Source organism: Mandrillus leucophaeus, unplaced genomic scaffold, assembly GCF_000951045.1.
Source record: "Mandrillus leucophaeus isolate KB7577 unplaced genomic scaffold, Mleu.le_1.0 Scaffold136, whole genome shotgun sequence".
In the NCBI taxonomy this organism is placed as follows: domain Eukaryota; kingdom Metazoa; phylum Chordata; class Mammalia; order Primates; family Cercopithecidae; genus Mandrillus; species Mandrillus leucophaeus.
Genome location: NW_012101321.1, coordinates 743790 through 762274, shown reverse-complemented (window position 1 = coordinate 762274; position 18485 = coordinate 743790). Strand labels below are relative to the sequence as shown.

The 18485-nt window shown below is 32.9% G+C and overlaps 1 protein-coding gene across 3 annotated transcripts in view; it reads right to left on the bottom strand.

The window, feature by feature from the left end:
• Window positions 1–18485, bottom strand: part of FBXW7 (F-box and WD repeat domain containing 7, E3 ubiquitin protein ligase) — a 222428-nt gene that overhangs the window by 45467 nt on the left and 158476 nt on the right. Inside the window, exon 1 of one of the 3 annotated variants that reach the window (XM_011973231.1) lies at window positions 16024–16368. The exons of the other annotated variants lie outside the window; for them this stretch is intronic. Within the exon in view, the coding sequence (XP_011828621.1) occupies window positions 16024–16170 (147 nt within the window). The 5' untranslated portion in view covers window positions 16171–16368. Of the gene's footprint in view, window positions 1–16023; window positions 16369–18485 lie in introns of those variants that run through there. 3 annotated transcript variants of the gene reach the window in all.

Sequence of the window (18485 nt, the reverse complement as noted above, 5' to 3'; positions counted from 1 at the left end):
AAAACGTGGCAAATGTACACCATGGAATACTATGCAGCCATAAAAAGGATGAGTTCATGTCCTTTGAAGGGACATGGATGAAGCTGGAAACCATCATTCTGAGCAAACTATTGCAAGGACAGAAAACGAAACACCGCATGTTCTCACTCATAGGTGGGACTTGAACAATGAGAACACTTGGACACAGGGTGGGGAACATCACACACTGGGGCCTGTCGTGGGGTGGGGATATGGGGGAAGGATAGCATTAGGAGAAATACCTAATGTAAATGACAAGTTAATGGGTGCAGCAAACCAACATGGCACATGTATACATATGTAACAAACCTGCACGTTGTACACATGTACCCTAGAACTTAAAGTATTAAAAAAAAACTAGCTATACCTATATATATTTCATATATATTATATATATTCACATTTTAATCTTTATGAAAAGAATAAGTTCTATTTCCTTTAAAATTAAATTGAATACTACCTATGTTACACGAAATTGCCTAGCTTTATTTTGCTTCAGTTGCTTTTCATTAGCATCTCCCATTGAGAGAGGATGTATCAAGAAACACTATAGTTAATAAAAAAGGGCCAAAAAGACTAAGATCCTACTAAAATACTTTAATAAAAATGACAGTTATTTTAATTATACTTCATTCACTTTGGTTTTGTGAATATGCAAAATATGCAAGAAATATTTTTAACAATAGATACATTTCTGGGCATACCATTCACTTCTAACCTTGAATGCAGATAAAACATTCCTCGACTTAATATTCAACATAGTCAACACTAATTCAACATAGTCAACACTATACATATCGATATCTAAATTTTTAGTTTTCACTTTCTAATGAATATTCTAATATATGGAAACTGAAGAATGTTATTACCATTTTCACAAAGCATCTACACTTTTGTATATAGATGTAGACATTTTAAGTAAATATATTTAAGACTACAACAACACGAGTTGATGAACGATACTAGGTCACAGTATTAACGCTTTTAAAATTATACTAAAGAAAAAACATACTAATATAACATAAACAAGAAAAAAACTGGTAAGATTTTTTTTGGAGGAGGTATGGTTTGCCATTTATTACTTTTTTTGGTAAGAGTCGATCAATATTCTAAAAAGGTCTACAAAAAAGCTGACCAACCTCTCAAGCTCTAAATTCATGGCACTGACCTTAGACTTTCTCAGAATGATTTTTAATGCACTCTGTTATTAGTAAAACCTGTTCAAACACATGCCCCATCTGCCAGCACCCCATCTGCAAGAGAGCTTCTTATTCTTGTAGACATTACAACTTCTGCCTGCTTCCTTCTCTTCTCTACATACCAGCTGTATGGTAATGAGCATGAGCAGCTGAAAAATACTGCATGATAACAAAGCTAATATGAAAACAGCAGAACAGCACTTCCCTTCAATGAAGCAGTTGTAGCATGAACATAGCTGGTAAGCTATTAAACAGAGGTAGGGGGTTGTTAGAATTTTATTTCTATGTGTGTGGGATGCCTGTGTTGTGTGGATGCATGCATGTGTGTGTGAAATATGGAATTTCTGTATAACACAGAAATAACAAGAACCAAGAGAAGCACAGGGTACTAAAGAAAGGTCTAATCTTCCAAGTACTTTTGTTAAAATTCGTGAATCAGTTCTTTAAATGTTTTAAGTCTCAATTCTTATGTAGTAATAATATATCAGGTACCATTTTGACAAGACAGTTTTCAAATTTGTTAAAAAGTATGTTCCATTTCTTAAATACCAAATTTGGGGGCTTCAGTAGGAAAATGGTGCCAGGACTTAAAATTATAATGGAAACTATATACTAGACATTTTAGCAGCTAACATAATATGTAAATCAATAAAACATATTTTTAATTCTTATATAGCGATTTTTAAAATTCCAATTTAACGACATTTGAAACCAACACATTTACTCTGAACATCTGAGAATCTCCAAACAAAATACCAAGATGTCACATATAATTTTCTTCATGTAGGGAGACATAATGGGGTTAATTTTTACATATATGATAGTCACACTGAATGAATCTACATAATGTAAGTAGAACCAAATCACATTAACTTTTTATGTGCAGCATCTTTCCACTTAGAGAAGATTAAAAGTCACTCAGGAAACTGTTTAAGAAAAATTATTCAAAATTTGCGCCATGCATCTTCTTTCACTACTCGAAGAAACTAAAAATGAAAAAAATACTCGAAATCTCTATCATAAGTACTATTACATCAGGAGAATTAATTGTAATTTTTACCAACACATCTAAAAATGTCTTATGAGAGCTTCATAATAGTTACAGAACTCTTGTACATAACCATGCCTTCCACGGGTTATTTCATTTTATCCTTACAACAACCCTCTGTAAAAAGTACTATTATTAGCTCCATTTCACAGATGAGGCTTAGTACGTGGTAGAACAAAGAACTTAAACCCAGGTCCAACTGACTCTACAGTCCATGCTCTTAGGCACTCTGCTTTTCTGATATGAACTCCACGAGGGTGATGGCTTGGATGTTTTGTTCACTGTTGTACTCTAAATGCCTAAAGCAGTCCGTGGTTCATGGGAGGTGTTGAATAAAGTGAATACATACATGGAAGAGATAACTGCTCAGTTGTCTTCTTTTAAATATTAAGTTGGGGGAAAGGTTACTATATTTTGTAATACAGTTTGTAATAACCTTAACCATTTTGATACTGAAAAAAAGATGTACCAATTAAAGAATCTTAAAAATAAGACTGTTCGGTAATCTCAGTTTTGTTCACTTGTCATATTGAAAAATTATGACTATAAATTCTCATTAACATTCATTTTGAAAGAATGACACAGAGTAAGAGCAAAACTGCACTGATCTTGGTATTTTCAGATTTTTATGAATTCATTTATTCTCATTTTTATTGTCAGACAAATAAAAATGCATTTTTCCTTTTAACTAAACATACTCCTTGACTTCATATATATATCAGGGCCAAGAGCTTTCATAATATAAGAGATTTTGTGTAATACACGTAAGAACACGAACTGAAAGAATAGTTCCAACTTAATGAAGTAGTACTAACCATTCTTTAAAAAAGCAAGATATAGTTATGTTATCTTACAGAAGAACAAACTTCTAACAGTAACACAGATTTTTAAAACTCACAAATTCAGACAAGATTTACAAAAACAGTACTATACTGCCCCTACATGTTCATATTAGTAGCAACAATGACATTTTAAAATCTAAAGTGATAATGTAGAGATTTCTATGGATTACTGAAAAGCTGTTTAAGCTGAAATTGTTCCCAAGTGAACTACATGAAATCACCCACACATAAAAATGTAATTAAATAGCTCATAAGTTTCAATTTTCATGTTCAAGACTAGCAAAAGAGAAGAAATTTAAGAAAATTCCATTCAACATTACCATAAATTTTCTCAAATCCTCAAAACAGATTTTCCCATCATTATATGAGGATACCATAAAATAATCATAAACAAATGGCTAATTAGCCATGTGCTTTTGGGATAAATATTTAACCTTTTCTGTCTTTTTTATGTGTGGGGTGGGAAGTGCTACATTTACTTGAGGAAGAAAGTTCAACTTAAAAGTCTTGATTTAGTTGTGAGTAAATTCCTAAAGAATGCATACATGGAATTCCACCATAAAATTAATGTTTCAAGTTAATTATATCAAAATCTTACATGTATAGTGAATCACTGCAATGTTTTTAGCATTATCTACATTTGGAGTTGCGACTATCAATGGCCACTTTCAACTATTCTCTCTCTCAAAGAAAAACAAATATGCAAATAATGCCAATGTAGTAAGATGTACGTTTGAGAAATGATGGCTCTCCTAAGAAGAAAAGCCTGCTATTTTGTGGTTCAATAGCTCTGAAAAATATACAGTATAGAAAAACAGAATTACAAAACCAGTATTAATATTTGAGAAAGACTCACTGCTTCCCCCATTCCTAAATTGCAATGAAGTTTATAAATATATAAACATAAGACACTATCAAAGTCACAAAAGAAAACTTTATTAATCTAAGATATTGACTTTAAAAAACCCTACTTTAATAATTTTACCCTTGATATTTTAGGAATAAAATAGTATACATATAAATAAGAGATGTGCTGCATCAACAGGTACTTGTGAAAGGAAATAACTGAATTGAAACTGCTAACATTTAGAATGTCATTTACCAAAAATGCTGGGCCTTTCCACTACTATTTCTATAGTAAAATTAACATCATATTAAAAAATTTTAAATTATATCTACCGTTATTTTTACCAAAATACAACAAATATAACACAAATATATATACCATAAATTTTATCTACCATTACATAACTAATTCATATGCGAGATACATGTTAGTTTATGCAAACTTCCATAGTGGCACGGAAAAAGGCAAGAAGTCTAATTCTGATCCAGGAATAATTCAGAAAGAAATCACTAGGCTGTGCTTGATAGAATTATTAAAAACACCAAAAGAAAATTGTTTTGCAAAAATATTTTTAAAAGGAGTTAAATGGAATCCTATTTCTCCTTTCAGAGCATCAAAATAATATTTTGTTTGTAATAGATACTATCTAACAGTATTTGAAAACTAGCAGATTATATATTTCAATAAGGCCACTAACATAATTCTATCAAATCAGGTAAATTGTACGTACATGTATGTAGTTATATATACATATGAAAAAACTATAATACAAATTATCGCCAAATGATTTAGGAATGAAAAGTGTATAATTTAATAAAGGAGCCTGATGACACACTATATGTTGGCACAAACTGTCTTATGCCTTGGAGGACTTCTCAGGACCACTAAAACATTGAAAGGACTTTTTTTCCCATTTTGTTCACTAATGTATCCCAAGTGCCTAGAACTGGGCCTGGCTATTAGTAGATGCTTATTTGTTGAATAAATTAATTAAGCTATGTTCATCTAATTTTGATATGTGACCATGAAATGTGGATGATGAGACAAGTCTGTAAGAGACATGAAGGCGTTTGTGGATTACTTAAGAGAAAGGTGTGCTGTCTTATTCATCTTTGTAACAGTAGCAACACACACAGTATGTATACTAAATATCAGCAGATTAAAATTAATTTTGTGGTGCTAATTTCCCATGAAAGTACTGGGACAATTAAAAAAAATGTGGTTGAGGTTCTCTACCCTCATTTAAAGAATAAGTCTATTGGCATGAGCTGTATTTTAATCACTGAAGAAAAGTAATATAAAAGCTCCAAACTATCATTGTATTATGTGGTTATAATAGCCTATAATTAGGTTAATAAACTTTAGGTACTCATCTATATATGTATGTTTTAAAATATTTAATATACATATACTCAGAGACTTAAGATAAAGCTCAGACTACTGTAACATTTCAAAGTGTGTTCCGTTTTTTATGAGTGGGTGACAGTTGTAAAACTCTAAGGTCTCTGGATTTAGTTCCATGCTTTTGGAGACAGCTGTGTTCCTAAATTCAGAATATTCTGAATTGTAGAAAGGTAACAGAGTGCATATACTGTTTATTATAGAACACTTCCAGTATATCACACATTAATATTTCTCCAGCAAAATATATGAATATTTAGATAGATAATAAAGGTGACTGTTTTATGTTAGTTTGGGTTAGGTTTTGCTACCTTTATTTTTAAATTTCTAGTTTTCAGAGCATGCTGGATTTCTACTTTGCAGACAAGGGACTGTGGACTTATTTCACACTTGTTTACCTTGCCAGGAGCTTAGTTCCAAGTTTATTTTTAGCATATTTTTCATCTGTCTTCTATATTACAAGCCTTAACATTAAGTTAGTTTCTGTAAAACATAACTTAGTTTAAATTTACAAATTTAAATAGCCTCGCCCTTTGATGTCAAAATTATACAAATCGTTACCTAATTAAAAATTTGTTACATAAAAGACAAATTCATAGGAATTGTTTCCATAGTGTAATTACAGATTTACAAATCATGTGCTAAGTCGCTTTGTACTCATATCTGACAACTCAGGCACAACCCAATACTAAAACATCATCTGATGACAAAAACATATAGAAGGCAGTATTATCAGTAATTAGATATTGAGAACATCATAAATTGTTGGGAAAGGTGAGAATTATACATTTAAAATTCCAAGATTATATGGCAAAAGTTAACCCTTAAAACATATGGACACTAAGGGGCTGTTCAACAAATCCCTACTCCAGATCCGTATACTGCAGTGGCTGTGATGCTGGAATAAAATTGCTTGAATTAGTGTCCCAGCTACATTACTTACCAGCTAAGGGGCAAGAACCTTCCTCGGCCTGAGATTCCTTATGTGTAACAGGTATAATACAACATACTCCACAGGGTGATTTTAAGGATTAAATGAGTTTATGTATAGAAAGTAACTAGATTAGTGCCTCTTCTACATACCAAATCAGACTCTATTTTATTACCCTATTTTATTGTCATCAAAATATTAACAGTAGTATTTATTTTCTGTCTCCCTAAACTAGAATCTAAGCTCCATGAGGGCATGGCCTTTGTCTGTCAAGTTCACTGTTATATCTCCAGGTTCTAGGAAAGTTCTCCACTCTAGGTGCTCAACACATATTTTTTTAGCTGACATTAACATTAATAAATTGATGACAAATGTGATTTGCAGCAGTATAATTAATATGAAAAAACATAAGTCATGATCCCAAGCAATGATACAAGTTCCCTCTATCAGTCCTCTGATCACCTACTTAGCAAACATCTTCATGTTTTAATTCAAGGTTACTGTGAAGCCCTTCCTGAACCACTCATATTGAGCTCTGGGTGCCTCCTTATACCCCCACAGTACTTTGTACGTAGGTCCATTTAAGCAATTATTATTTTGTACTATAATGGTTTGTTTCTAGTTTTATCACTGTGACTTTTCATTTGTGCATGGGCATGGGGGATCATCATCTTATTTATAGCCGGTGGCTGGCACAACACAGAGAATGCAAAGAAAACTGACAATTATATTGCTTACTCATGTTGATGCATGATGTGTGAAACATTCTTAAAGAGAAAAAGACCAAAGGATCTGAAATAGAATGATCTGATATGTGGTAACTAACAGTAATTAATGCTTTTATTGATAAAGTAAGTAGTGACCATAAAAAACATCAAAGGATCTAGAAATGCTTATATTTTCCAAGTACCAATGGAAGATATATGCAAGGAAGAGAAGCTTAGAAAGCCACATTTTAGTTTCCTCACTCAAACAAACAAACAAAAACAAAATAAAAAACCCCCCACCACAAAACAGGTACCCTATCAAATTCCCTCTCTAAATTTGTTCATACCACCACCCTATTCTTTCTTCTCTTCAAAGTACTATATTTTTTTCTCTATTTTAGCATTTTCTGATATTTAGGAGCTAATCTAGACTGCCAAAAGTACCACCTAAATGACTATACCGTGTGTGTTTCTTTTGCATTTTCAAAATTAGTAAGCAGTAATTACTTTTAAAATTAAGTGTCAAACTGTATCTGAGTTTCGTTAAATTTAGAAAATGAAATATTCAAAATCACAGCTGCACAGTCATTTAAAAACATTTAGTAAACAAAAACATGCCACATTCTTACAGCACAAAAATTCCTTAAAGATTTTTCCAAGTTTAACAGATACTTCAATGAATCAGCCATACAAATATTTATACTAACTTTCTCCTAAATATCTCTGGAAGCATAAAAAGGTATTAAAAATAACCTCTGAATTGTAAGAGTTTATAACCTAACCAACGAGGTATCTATACTAAGTTGTCATATAACATCATTGAGCAGCCCATATAGTATGCCTAGGGACCAAAGATAACAGCAATAATTGCAATATGTTTCATTTAATGGATGAGGACAACAGTGGATGAAATCAGTGCCAGAAGGGAGGTTTCAAGAGAGAGGTAAGCTGGACCATGAGGTCATGGAAAGGATATAGAAAAACAGAGGCACAAATGTAACCAGTAGATACCAAATAGACTACTTACAGGAGGAGGGGATGATGCTGGCTTTTAAAAGGTTTTACATTTCTGTATGTTAAGGAGGTATCAATATATTTTTACTTGGCTAAGAGTTCTATGAAAGTGATGTTGAGTTTCATGAAATCCCTTTTAGTCATCAAGGCATTTTAGAAAAGGAGACTTGCTACAATTATTTTAAATGAGAATTAATCATAGCTAGACTAGAATTTTGTTTTGTTTTGTTTTTTAAGGCAAACCAGGATTGGGGCTAAATGACAAAGCTATGACAGAAATGTAATGCTAAGTAACAGTGCTATATGAAACAGGCAAGTATTTCTGGCAGCTGCTCCCGCTAGCATGAGAAGTACTCTTACAGTAGAGATTATTAATAGCTATATACTTTGGGAGAGGTTGTCACTTACACTGTAAAGATAACACGCTAAAATTCAGAAATGTAAAAGTATAATCTAATGTGACAAAAACTGAGACAACCATAAGAAGACTCGCCATATAAAAAATACGTTGAATCAATAATAAATTATCAAATCATACATGTGGGTCATCTATTTAGATAAAAACACAGATCACAGTTTTAAAACCATGAGAAGAATTGAAGAAAATTACAGTTGAAAATAATATAGGTGACAAGTCTATGGCAAATATTATCTCCTATAAAAATAAAAAATATCATTACTATGAGTGACAAATAATTTTTTAATCCATTGATATATTTTCCTTATGAGGCCTTGGTGGGATTGTAAACTAGTTCAACCATTATGGAAAACAGTATGGCGATTCCTCAAGGATCTAGAACTAGATGTACCATATGACCCAGCCATCCCATTACTGGGTATATACCCAAAGGATTATAAATCATGCTGCTATAAAGACACATGCACATGTATGTTTATTGCAGCACTATTCACAATAGCAAAGACTTGGAATCAACCCAAATGTCCATCAGTGACAGACTGGATTAAGAAAACGTGGCACATATACACCATGGAATACTATGCAGCCATAAAAAAGGATGAGTTTGTGTCCTTTGTAGGGACATGGATGCAGCTGGAAACCATCATTCTCAGCAAACTATCACAAGAACAGAAAACCAAACACTGCATGTTCTCACTCATAGGTGGGAACTGAACAATGAGATCACTTGGACTCGGGAGGGGGATATCACACACTGGGGCCTATCATGGGGAGGGGGGAGGGGGGAGGGATTGCATTGGGAGTTATACCTGATGTAAATGACGAGTTGATGGGTGCTGACGAGTTGATGGGTGCAGCACACCAACATGGCACAAGTATACATATGTAACAAACCTGCACGTTATGCACATGTACCCTAGAACTTAAAGTATAATAATAATAAAAAATAAATTAAAAAAAAAAGAGGTCTTAAGTAAAAGCACATATTGTTATTTTCTCAAAATGAAAATTCAGTTCATAGAAAACCTAGAAAAATAAACATGGAAGTACAATGGTACAGTATCAGCTAAGTAAAGTCCACAGAACTTTGCCATAAGAATAAATGTTCTTTAAACTATAATTTGTCTTGTAACAACATTAGAAACCCCATGTTGTTTTTGAACTGATACAATTTTTTTCTGAAAAAATTTAATAATATTTTTCAAGAATTTAAGGAAGTTCATACTCCTTGACCCAATAAAACTAGTTCTAGAAATCTGTGTACAGTGATGTGGTTAAATTTGTGTGTAACAATGTTCAAAGTAGGTCACAATCTAAATCAACAATAGTGAAAAATATGATATATTTATATGGCAGATTATACACTTTTGAATACCTACAGCCATGGGAAAATACTAGCAGTATATTAAAAATGAATTAAGGTGACAGTTTTATTTTAAAAGTGATATGCTTAAAATCCTCATTGTGGTTATTTCTGACCAGTGAGATTACTAATAATTTAGGAAACTGTAAAGACAAGTGTCTTTTCTACATTATATATTTAACATGTCTAACAGCTTTATGAAGAGAAGTAAAAGATATTAAATATTGGAGGGAAATAAAAATTCATTATATAGCCATTGAACTCAGACTTTGGAGGACATTAAATTACCAAATTTGAGAGGGTAATAATTCCCAAATTTGCTTTACCAACAGAGCTTATGATGGTCAGTGTTCTGGGTATGTACAAAATCTTCATATTAACGAAAATTTTATTGTAGAATAATTAGAGATGTTATTTTCTGAAACAAAAGCAGCACGACTGTTTACTAATCCTAGCAGACCTTGCTGAAAAGTTCTAACGAACTCAACAGTCTACTACAGGAGCATAATAGATTAAAATTACACACCCCTTGAACTAACTGAAGTTTATACATACAAAAACAACAAATTAGGTTATGTCTGAATGAGAAGACTAAAATTTTGAATGCAGGCTTGATTATTATCATGAACAACTGAACAATGAAGAAAAACCTGAACCTAACACAGTATTGCTGAGAGGTGCTGTGTTTTTTTTTTTTTTGGTCATAATTGTCAAACATACTAATTGATTAACCGATGAGAATGGTACTGCATTGTCTTTTGAGGATAGTCACCTGTTAGGTACCCTGTTCTCAGTTGCCTGACCCCGGACCCTGAAGTATCACCCCTCAGTTTACAAAAAGACACAGGACAAACATGCATACGGTCTGAATATTTCCAGTTTTTTCATGACTAAAACTGTTACATAATCTGTGGGATAACTTTATAAGTAAACAAACAAACAACAAAAAAAAACTTAAAAGAGATTACACAAAAAATTTTAAATTTATAAAGGGACCGTGCTACAAAAATTATTTGTAAGTCAATTGTTTGAAACTTTGTATTGTCTCATGGAAGCAATGTCAACAGCAATAGGCCCTCAGACTAACTCTACAAAATACTAATAGTTGAAAAGTGTTAAGTTCATAAGGAAAAAAATGTATATGTTACAGAGCATAGTAAAAGAAGAGCTAGTACCTGCAGCATTAGAGAGTCCTGAGATTAAATACCAGTGTTACGAACTGCCTGGAAAACTGGGAGAGTTATTAACTTGTCTGAGCCTCAGTTTTCTCATCTACTGAATGGAGATAAAACTTACATTGTTTCATTAACATTTAAACTATTTAAGGATTAAATAAATTAAAATATAAAAAGTAGCTGAGGAGTACCTAGAATACATAGTTGGCTCTTAAAATGATGGAAATCATCAATACCATTATTATACCATACATTTAGAAGATAAGTAATAAAAAGCAGTATGTTAAAATTCTAGTGATTAGGCCAGGCACGGTGGCTCTACCTCTAATCCCAGCCCTCTGGGAGACCAAAGGAGGTGGATCAACTGCAGTCAGGAGTTCGAAACCAGCCTGGCCAATATGGTGAAACCCTATCTTTACTAAAAATACCAAAAAGAAAAAAAAAAAAATTAGCTGGGCGTGGTGATAGGCACCTATAGTCCCAGCTACTCAGGAGGCTGCAGCAGGATAATCGCTTGAACCTGGAAGGAGAAGGTTGCAGTGAGCTGACATCGCACCAGCCTGGGAGACAGAGTGAGACTCTGTCTCAAAATAAAAACAAAACAAAACAAAAATAAATAAATAAATAAATAAATAAATATAGAGTAATTAGATACACAAAAATAAAATTCTTCCTCCCACAAACACAAAAGAATTAGAGAAAATGAGTCTTATAAAGGAAAGTAATGGCTTAAAGCTCCAGAACCCCATTCTAAAAACTCACCGTAAAATGAAACTTACACATAAGCAAAAAGCTGTATGCAAAAGAAAATTAGTTTACTACAGTACTGTTGTAACAGTAAAAACCTGTTTTTCACTGTTTTTATAAATAACATTTTATTAAAACACAGTCCTGCGTATTTGTTTAAGTACTGTCTGTGGCTGCTTTCATGATAGAAAGGCAGAGAGAGCTGAGCGCAACAGAGGCCAACTACACAGTCCACAAAGCCTAAAACATGTACTGGCCCTTTGCAGAAAAAGCATATGGACTCCTGATTTAAGATGACGATACATAAGACGTGACTGTAATACTTTTTCAAATGACACACAAATATTCTACTTTTATTTCTATTTTTATTTTAAAGAAAAATAATTTTAAGTACGGTATTTGGAATATAATTTGATATAGAATATAATCACTATGAAATTGTTTTCAACTACTGGAAACATCAGTTGTTTATCTCACTACTTCCTGAGTTCCTGGGTCTCAGATGCATAAATTCTTGTCCTTGATCTGCGCGCCACCCTTTCCACCAAGGCTCTAGCCCATTCTCTCCTGTGTTGCTGCTGCCTATGCTACACAAACTCAAGAATATATGAGGCCCTCTAAAGACAGTATTTGTCTGTAAACCAGCACAGTCAAACCTGATATATTTAAGTCCCAAATAAACCAACAATTGCATGTCATTTGGAAATATCTACTAAAATAGTAACACTGAAGAATAATTTTAAGAGAGTATTCTAAATGCTTGAAAGTGCACCAAACGAAAAAAAAAAATGAGTCAAGAGATGAAATTTACACATTAAAAGTCCATTTTCTTTCAACATACAATCATTATGCCGGGCATGGTGGCTCATGCCTGTAGTCCCAGCACTTGGGAGGCTGAGGCGAGGAGATAAAACGTTTGAGTCCAGGAGTTCAAGACCAGCCTAGGCAACACGGTGAAACCCCATCTCTACAAAAATACAAAAATTAGCCAGGTGCAGTGGCGTGTGCCTGTAGTCCCAGCTGCTTGGGAGGCTGAGGTGGGAGGATCTCTTACGCCCAGGAGGTGAAGGCTGCAGTGAGCCGAGATGGCGCCACTACACTCCAGCCTGGGAGACAGAGTGAGACACTGTCTTGCAAAAAGCAAAACAAAAAAACCATGCAATTATTAGACGTAAGATGCATCTTAATATAATTTCTCTTATTACTAGAAAGAAAAAAATGTTGCTAGGTAAGCTATCTAGTGCCATCAAGATGTATCCTTATTTCATATATGCTTACAATGTGAAAAAATAATGCATCTTAGGATTTAAGAAATACAACATTACTATAAATAGGAATTCTAATTTCAAATAAAAAAGTTATTTTTCTATAACCTATAAAATAACTAGTTATTTTAAATATCTTTACCTAGTTAATTTATAGGTTAAATTATTTTTTTCCTGTAAAACTTCTCTTCCCTTAAAAGACAACCAAGGCTTTTTTTAGTTAAAAATTATATTCCCAAATTTTTCTGATACTAAGAAATACCCGCAGAACTTATTTTTAGTAAGTACTGAGTTGATACTTATGACCAGGAAAATCTGAGAAAACATGAACAAATTATGAGTTTTAAGACTAAAAGCATTTTTTCTTTCTCTCTGCTAATTTTAGCTTTTATTGAGAGGCAAGGTCTCTGTCACCCAAGCTGGAGTGCAGTGGTGCCATCACAGCTCACTGTAACCTTGAACTCCTGGGTTCAAGAAATCCTCCAACCTTGGCCTCCCAAAGTGTTGAGATTACAGGCGTGACCCACCATGCCTGGCCTAAAAATATTTTCATTTGAAGGTAAATGATTAATAGCTAGGTTGCTATTTATTTACTGTTGTTAGTATTAAATCCAATGCTTATAAATTATCTCAAATGAGCAACTAGAATAATTTATATAATACATTAACTACCAGTACTAATATTACACTTAATAGTAAGGTAAATTAATTTCCTGAAAATATTTGAAGAGATATAAATTGAAGTTATAGTTATTACTATCTTAAAACTTTTTCCACTATTTTCAAACTTTTTTTTATTTTGTGCAAAATATTAACTGTGCAAACATTAACTTGATTCAGTATCTATCATGACTGGAAGGAGAATACCATGCTTTCAAATCCTAATAGATCAAGACTGCATATAGTCTCATAAGCAGTAACTACAGATTACATTCAGCTCACGACTTGGAAAAAAGTGGTCTGCAAAATACAGAAGAGTGTTTGCTTTGTGTGCTTTGCTGTCAATGTGTATAGCAATCTGCTTGAAAGAAAGTAAAACTACCCAACGTAAAAGTCATACAATATGTCAGTTACAAAATATTATTAATTATAACATATTAAAAATATCTTTAAAATTTCTAATAAAGAAAAATGTGAAAGTAACAAAGAAAATGTAAATCAACTAACCATTTGCAAAAAGGAAAGAAAGGATATAATTTCGCAATCCCTCTAATATTTCTAGTAGTCAGAGTCAATGAGTTATGCAATAGTAAATTATTGGCAGGCAGGCTAAACTTCAATGTGTTCATTTTGTTTTTTAAATATCTTCTAAAAATTTTTTAGTACGAATTTCATTTTTAATATTTAGTTTTATTCTGCAATTATAATTGCAAGGCTGTAACTATAATTTAACATAACACAGTAACCTAGAAAAGTCAAATTAAATAGTGACCCCAGAAAGCCCTCAGGGAAGCCTTACAGTTCTCTATTAATTTATCTTACAGAATCTTCTCCTATGCCTTTTAAACTTAATGTCTATCTTAGAAGACAAAGATAGGAAATATATACTGTAACATAATGAGGTAATCTCCCATATGTATTTAAGTTTATTAAAAATATTCAATAAAAAGAAAATTAACTTGATTAATATCTTAACCCTTTAATTTTAAAAAGCCCTACACTTCTTTTTCTCAATTTTTAAATTTATTTTATTGGTATTTTGTTTTACAGAGCTATGAGATAATAAATTAGTCTATTAGTGACTTTAAAGCTATTAGAGGCCTCTGTAAAATGCTCAAATCGGAGCAGTGACCTCATTCAGAAGAAGCCATTAAAATGATAAGGTGAAAGCAGACAAAATAAAAGAAACACTTTCTTAAAACAGTAAAGTACAAAAGAAACAAGAGGGTGCTGGGGATATTTGTATTCTGTTTTCAATGTTTAAATTGTATTATATTTTAACCTCATGCAAAAGTTTTCCAACATGGCTGCCACTTGTTTGGAGTAGAAGTGGAAACTACTCAAAAAGAACTAAGCTAATTAGAAAATGTGTTTTTATGAAGGTTAAGTTCCAGCAAATAGAAGATTCTCTTTATTAAGGAGGAAAAATATTCTTCCAGTGTTATGGATTATTCTATTTAATAGAATATTTCCCTTTAGCTAAAAGAAAAAGTACAATACAATTATGTATCGATTAAAAACAAAATAAAACTTTAAGGAACACACAAAAAGATAGAACCCTAACAGTGTTGATATACACAAATACAGTCATTTAATCCCAAGCAGTGGTTGGTTGGTTTGTTTCAGGCTAATAAACCTATGTTAGATCTAAAAATATATTACTCTAATAAATAATATGAAACTGGCAATTTCAATTAACTCAGGAAATACAAAAAAACTGCTCATGTTAACAGGGTTAAAACTTGTTGACCGGGGGAGAGGAGTACGTAATCCTGAGAAACATCCAACAGACCATACAAGTTCTACAAAATGTTTGTGAGTTCAGGATTGTCTATATATAAACCATATCGTGACTGCCACACAATAGCATGCTATTTTTATTTTATATAACAGCAAAAAGTAGTGTTCCTATTAAGTTCAAATGTAAGGAATAGCAATTAAAAAAAAATACAGCTTAAGAGGCCAAAGAAGCCTAAGGATTTGGAATACCTTTTAACGAATGAAATTTCAGCTATATTTCCCATGTATAAGGAGAATACCATCAACTTTTTGCCTTCCATGCAAAATAAAAACTACAAATTTATAGTGTTAATATTTGTCAACGTATTTCAAAATATACCTTTTTACATTTACTAATTTTAGATAAATCTGCAGGATTCTAATTTCATGAAAAATAAATGAGACAAAAAGGTGAACTGGGTAACCCTATCTTCTAGGATCTATATCATATTATAAAACTATCACTTATATAAGTGTTTACTGGCTACATAATGCATTGATAGTTTTAATTTTAAATATCAATTGAAATTTGAGGCATCTCTTCACTGAAAGAGGCCAAAGTACTTCATTTAAATAAACATTCATATTTTTCAAATGTGTGAGACTTACCCGTCTTCGACAAAAAGGGAGGCCTTGGGCAATGATGCTAATGCTAAATATCTTCATCACAGTTTGATGTGGTAGAGGCTCTTTTGCACTTTTAAGATCAACAGGAACCAAGCCATGGTTTAGAGTAGCTTTTCCCGGTTTTGACATTTTAAAACTCCTCTTGGTTGACGAATACTCTCTACATGTAATACAGGCACATTACTAAGTAAAGCTCTAACCACTAAATTTAAAAAATATATATTTATTAATAGTTTTTAAAAAGGCTGAGAACCCAAGGCCTGCTGCTTTTGTCTTTCAACCTTCTCCTACCAAATGTCCTGACCTGTCTGAGGCTTGGTGAAGTGCAAACTATCCTAGAATAGCCAGGAATTATAAACTACTGAAGTGAAAGCTCCTGCTCCTGCCAGTCAAACAGCTGGTGAACCTCTCATACAAAGTCAGTAATGTGAACACAACCAAAGCAGGGCTATGCTGTAAGGTCTCTTTTAATATTTCTCCAACTAACTAACCTAAGAGTGTTTCCTAGAAAGTGAAAGTAAATTTTTACTTAAAAAAATAAAAAAAAACAAACATTGTATCCTGAGTATCTATTAAGTCTTCCTTATCCAAATGTCAGCATTAATATTTTAGGAATGTTTTGAATTGTGTTTCAAATTTAAGGATGGTGTTTACGTATGGTTAAAAAAACCCCACACATACATGTTTGTTCTACCTTAGATATATTATAATAAGCATTATTTTCAAGTGTGTGCTCTCTTTCCCTTTTCCATACACACCATTCTTTATCTCATACTCACTAGACATTAAATACCGTACACTCTGGTTCTCTAATGGCTGTTAATACACACTTCAGATTAATCTTCGTACTAGAGTTTTCAATTGTCAATCTCTTTAATTCTGAAAAACTTATTAATTATACTTGAAAGTGTAACAGTCACCCAATTGATTAAAGACATGTAAAAAGTGTATGTATTTATAAAGTAATCTATGATGGGAAGTAATTATAGTAAAATGGAGAGTAACTAGCCAGTCCATTGCAAATCCCTAGTGCCTAGTTTCTCCTTCATAGTATGGTCTGATAAATCTTCCTAAAACACAGAGAGGGGATACAGTGTGCCATTTACTCCTCAGGAACCTTCAATGGTTCTCCAAGGCCTAAGATAAAGTCTGGAGATGAAGACTCTCCTTGAAGTGGCGCCAAACTAAACTTTCCAGCATTATCTCAAATATTTCCCTAAATTAACCACTTGTGCAAGTATTAATTAATCTTTATACTATAATCCGTATTTCTAATAGATAGTAGATAATAATTGTGAACTAACTGTTCACAGTGCTCAATCAACTATTCTCTCTTTCCATTCTATATTTCTGCTTCCAACAGCCAGTCAGCTCCAGTTAACTCTCCTTCCAACTTTTAACTTCCAAGCTTTTACGGAGTTTTACAGCAGGAATTTTGACGGAGACAGAGGATTTGAAAGGAGAAAGTTAGAAATGGGTGATTTCTTTTTGACTTCGGAAAGATTGGCATCGCTAAATATTAAAGCAGGCTGCTGGGAAGGCAATGCATATACACGAAATAGTCGCATTCCTACTAGTAGACCTTTCTCTTATACCACAATTTAAAATGTAGTTAAAAATGCAAAATCATTGGCATCAATGCTACACAAAAACAGATTTCTCCAAAGATATGTAATTGGGCCACAGGCACATGAAAAGATGCTCAACATCACTAATTAGGGAAATGTAAATCAAAGCCACAATGTGTTACCACTTCACATCCATTAGGATGGTTTTAAAACAAAACAAAACAGTAAACAACAAGCACGGGCTAGGATGTGGGGATATCAGAACCCTTGTGCATCCTTCGTGGCAATGTGAAATGAATGTAACTGCTGTGGAAAATAGTGTGGCAGTTCCTCAACAAATTAAACATAAAATCAGCACATGATGCAGCATTTCCATTTCTGAGTATATACCCTAAATAATTAAAAGCAGAGACTTGAACAGATACCTGTATACACATGCTTATAGCAGCATTATTAACAATAGCCAAAAGGTAGAAGCAACTCAAGTCTCAATTGATGAATGAACAAAATGTGACATATACAAACAAGGGAACATTATTCAGCTCTCAAAAAGAAGGAAATTCTGACATATGTTACAACATGCATGAACCTATTAGGTTAATAGTAGGGGGTAAGGCAAGATTGGTAAGATTTGCTGCAGATCACCAGAAGGCTATTAATGGAAGTAGAGTCTGGAGCCCTCGGGAAAGTATTACGATGCGACTATGAGTCCGTTCGTAATTTGAGTTTGCTAGGCAAAATAGTATGGAAGAAGTGAGTCCATGGGCGATTATAAGGATGATTGCGCCAGTGAAGCTTCAGGAGGTTTGAATGAGGGAAGCTATAATTACTAGGGCTATGTGGCTTACGGAGGAGTATGCAATGAGTGATTTTTAG